The sequence below is a fragment of the Gavialis gangeticus genome, unplaced genomic scaffold (genome assembly GCF_001723915.1).
Source record: "Gavialis gangeticus isolate Ggan-Ray unplaced genomic scaffold, GavGan_comp1, whole genome shotgun sequence".
Classification (NCBI taxonomy): Eukaryota; Metazoa; Chordata; order Crocodylia; family Gavialidae; genus Gavialis; species Gavialis gangeticus.
The window spans coordinates 7,749,110-7,753,131 of NW_017728994.1; the positions used below are offsets into that span (position 1 = coordinate 7,749,110).

Below are 4,022 nucleotides of genomic sequence, written 5' to 3' on the forward strand. Positions count from 1 at the left end.
CCCCCCCCCCCCCAAAAAAAAAAACGGTTTTCCAATGATTATTGGAAGGAACTGGTATTGGGTCCAGTCATTGGACAAAATATGACTAAGGAAAATGTCATGTTTTGCTCACAAGAGATTTAGTTGATAGGGTTTGAACACCTGCCTTTCCAAGATTCTTTGTTAAAGTGCCAGATATGTTGGTTAGTAATTCTGATAGTCAGTAGGGTCTGATACATCTTTAATGCATTTAAAATAACTTACAGTTACAGCCACTACATTGGAACCTCCTGGGGAATTCTCAGGAATCCTGGCAATATAATAGTCAGATGAGAACTTTGGAACATTGTCATTGGTGTCCAACAGACGTATGACTATATCCGCTGTTGAGCTGAACTTCTCAGGAGTGTTCACCTCTATAGCAAGAAGCTAAGAAAATAAAATTGGAATTTAACACCGGTACTTGGAAAACATTCATCAATACTCTATGCAGGTGCACTTTACCCCATTTAGAACAGAATGGGGAGCATGCAATTTAGGTAAATGAATAAATCATGCTAAGATCAGACTCAAATTTTAAATGAATAAGCAGCTTAAAAGAGAACCACTTTAAATATGTTTTTGAACATTTTGATTGCCTCCATCAAAAAATCAACTTGGTTCTCATAGAAACCAGACTCCAAATTTGTGTGCAATAGGAACCAGATTTACAGTCTGTAGGTATCATTACTAACAGAGGAAGTGTATGACTGATATAACCAATCACAACACAGCTGAGACACCTATTGGAAATCAAATACCTACAAAGAGCTGCTCCTGATCAACTCATAACATTAAAAAAAAGACTATAAAAATGTAATCATTGAATTATTTAGAGCAATGAATAAAACTGCTGGAAGCAGCGGGTGAATATTTTTCATACAGACAGACTGCAAATTTATCCAGTTGTTCACTGCAAGGTTACTTGATCAGCTCCAGTGCTTAGCAGCCACCTATAGCAGCTGATATAATTCCCTTGGAAGGGCTCAAGATAAAAAACAGCACTACAGACCAAATACTTGGGGCCTCCAGAGGCTGGTGCTAGTGGGAAGCCTGGAAGCCGAAACACATTGCATGCATGTTCACAAACACAGCCAGGCTGGGATTCCTATCTATTGAACTGAAAAATCCAGAGGTTTCATTAATGAGAACTCCCAGACTAAAGCTTCCTTGAGCTTTACCTTAGCTGAGCCATTCCTGAGGTATATAGTCATAGCGAAGGTTAAAGGAAGTGAAAGTCTGTGACTGCAGGGCCTAAGTAATAAGGACATTCTTAGATAGTGACCAGCACCTTGAATACCATGTTGAATGTGCAGTTACTCCAGTGTGGAACTATGTTCTCATTATTCAGATCTTCTGAAAAGACAGACAGGTCCATGCTGCACCAGATGCACAAAGACACTTTTGTAGGATAACCCAGTTATTTTTAGGTTATAATGGTCTGGTCTTGAGGTGACAAAAATATGACTCACCACAAACTCCATACTTAGAAGAATGGGCTCAATTTTTTAGTCACTGAAGCTGTAAATGTGTGTCTCATTTGAGGTAGTCCCAAATAATCAGAGTCAAAACCCAGGACAAAAGAGGAGTAGCAGTGGCATGCAAGTAGCTTTCTAAGATGCACTGCTATTCAGTGGCTAGGGAGAGCGCACAGCCTGACACGATTGCCCCTGGATTGATTGGATTACCTTGAATGAGCCACTAGCCACAGACATACAGGGAACTGTTGGGAGGGGGAGGGGACACCTTTAGCACATTTTATCTCACATACTTCACAGGTACTTCAAGCGGGATAAAGGGCTGATAAGTCTTTAGTATTCTGAAACAAAAGGCAGCCTCCCAGGGGAAATGTGACAGTTTATACCCTGGAAGTGAAAAATGTTTAAATTTATTAATGGGGTATCTAGGATCTAATAAATACCCAAGGGGATGAACCATTTTCATAACTGGGAGGCACATACTTTTGGGCAAGGCAGTAGCCACTGGTTCTGCTAAGTCTTTGAAATGCACTCTGGTTGGATGGCTTTACCTTACTCTCTGGAATGTTAATGGATAATAGTAAACCAGCAGGGAAGGAGTTAATAATTCCTCAGGGGAAGATATAACAGGCAATGAAAATTGTTATGGAGTAGATGTTAAATATTAAAAATTCTGATTTCTACCAAAAATAATTACCTATAGCACATAAAAATAAGTGGCAAGTTGATTGAATTTACCAGGTAAAAGAAAGAGAGAATGACATTTTATTAAAATGTACTTTAGTTGAGTTACTTTAAACCTTGCTTATTTCTACCCTTCCTCCCCTTTCTAATTCAGATTTGGAATTAGTCTTTAGGAAAATCTTTCAGTTTATCTTTAAGCTTTTGGGAAAAAATTATCCAAATAAAATTATTGATCTCTTAAGCAAAAGAAATGTATTATTTTCATTTGTACTTAATTCTTTTGCTATTCACTGCAATAAAATTAATTGCTTTGAATTTGCTTAGTATTCATGAGGTTGCCATGTGTAACTTCTTTACTGGTCTTCTGGTAATTTAGCATGAATAAATGTGCACTTATAATTAATTTGAGTAATACTTTATTACCTCTCCTGACCTCACTGTAATTCAATAAGAATATAGAGTTTCTATAGCACATGTAATCTGAGGAGTTCAAGGTGCTTTACAAAAATGGTGAAATGAAGGCATGCTATAGAGAATTTTATTTAAATCATGTGACAAACCCTTGGCAAAGGGGAGAAAAGAACACAGTAAATCTGACTCTTAGATTTCTCCTGGAATCACCGTGTAGCAACCCCCCCAGTTTTTTAAAATTTATTTTAAAATGCATTGCCTCCTCTTCCCCAACCATTTATGATTTTTTCTCTTCCTCTCTATTCCCTATAGATAAGTATAAGTAAGCTAAGATGTAGGATAAGCTTTAACATTTTATTTTAGGGAGTAAGTTTTATTTTTCTCTCCCCTCTTTGCAAATAAGTCTGCTGCTATTTTGATATTGATACCCACTGTTTTATTAGTGATAATTATTATGTTTGTACTGCTTTTATACTGTGTGATTACTGCTTTAGGCCTATATATATGCAAGTTAGCATAAGGCATGTCAAGTTTCCATTTTGAATGTCAAACCTCCATCTTGTGTCCTCTGCCCGGGCATGCCCTGTGTTGCAAATGTTTGGTTCATGTACCCCCCCATGTAAATTGGTTCCTGGATGAATGAGAGTGATTGGGAAGGATTCAAATACAATGGTAGCAGGCCTCTACTGAATGGCCTGTAACAACCAGGCCATCACCTCGCATTGATTCACCCAGGAACCACGGACCTCACCCAGGAACACAGACAAGAACCCAGCATTTGAAAGACAAAAGACCCTGCAGAACCAGCAACTCTCCCATTGTACCCCACCGTTACAGAAACCTGAAACTGCATGTCCCTGCATGGAGCGCACATGCTCAGTACACCAGGGGCTGACCCTTGCCTGGGCATGCCTCCTGTCACTATGGTCACACAATGTCTATCCCCTATAAAAAGGGGCAGTGCAGACAGACCCAGTGGGATGCCCTCTCCATCTGGACCAGCACCATGCCACACCACCTATCCACCCAGAGGCCCTGCTGGCGACCCCCCTCTGAACAACACCTACTGGACAAGGCCCCCTTTCCAGCCTGGATAGGTAGCTATCACCCCCCACCCCCTCTTCAACCAAGGACTTGGACTCTGCTTCTCTTCCCTACTTGGACTCCAGCCTTTCCACTGAGTCTCTTTCTCCTGGTGCCATTGTGAGTGCTTACGTATGTATATGTGTGTGTGAACAAATAGCTTCATGGGGCTGTGTAGTGTGTTGTCTGTTTAATAAAACTGTTATTTGGACCCATAAGTTGGGTTTTGCTTTACTATGGTTTGGCCCGGCTCCAATCTCTGCTCCTCGCCCCTCTAACTTCTGTCTCATGTCTCCCTCTCCTGCTTCTGGCTCACTGCCACCTCCAACACCTGTCCTGAGCTCCTCT

General features: G+C 40.5%; 1 protein-coding gene across 4 annotated transcripts in view; it reads right to left on the reverse strand.

Annotated features, from left to right (window-relative positions):
• Window positions 1-4,022, reverse strand: part of CDHR1 (cadherin related family member 1) — a 118,681-nt gene that overhangs the window by 29,855 nt on the left and 84,804 nt on the right. For all 4 annotated transcript variants that reach the window (XM_019502291.1, XM_019502289.1, XM_019502288.1 and 1 more), the window contains one exon: window positions 244-408. In XM_019502291.1, coding sequence (XP_019357836.1) covers window positions 244-408 — 165 coding nt within the window. The remainder of the gene's footprint in view (window positions 1-243; window positions 409-4,022) is intronic.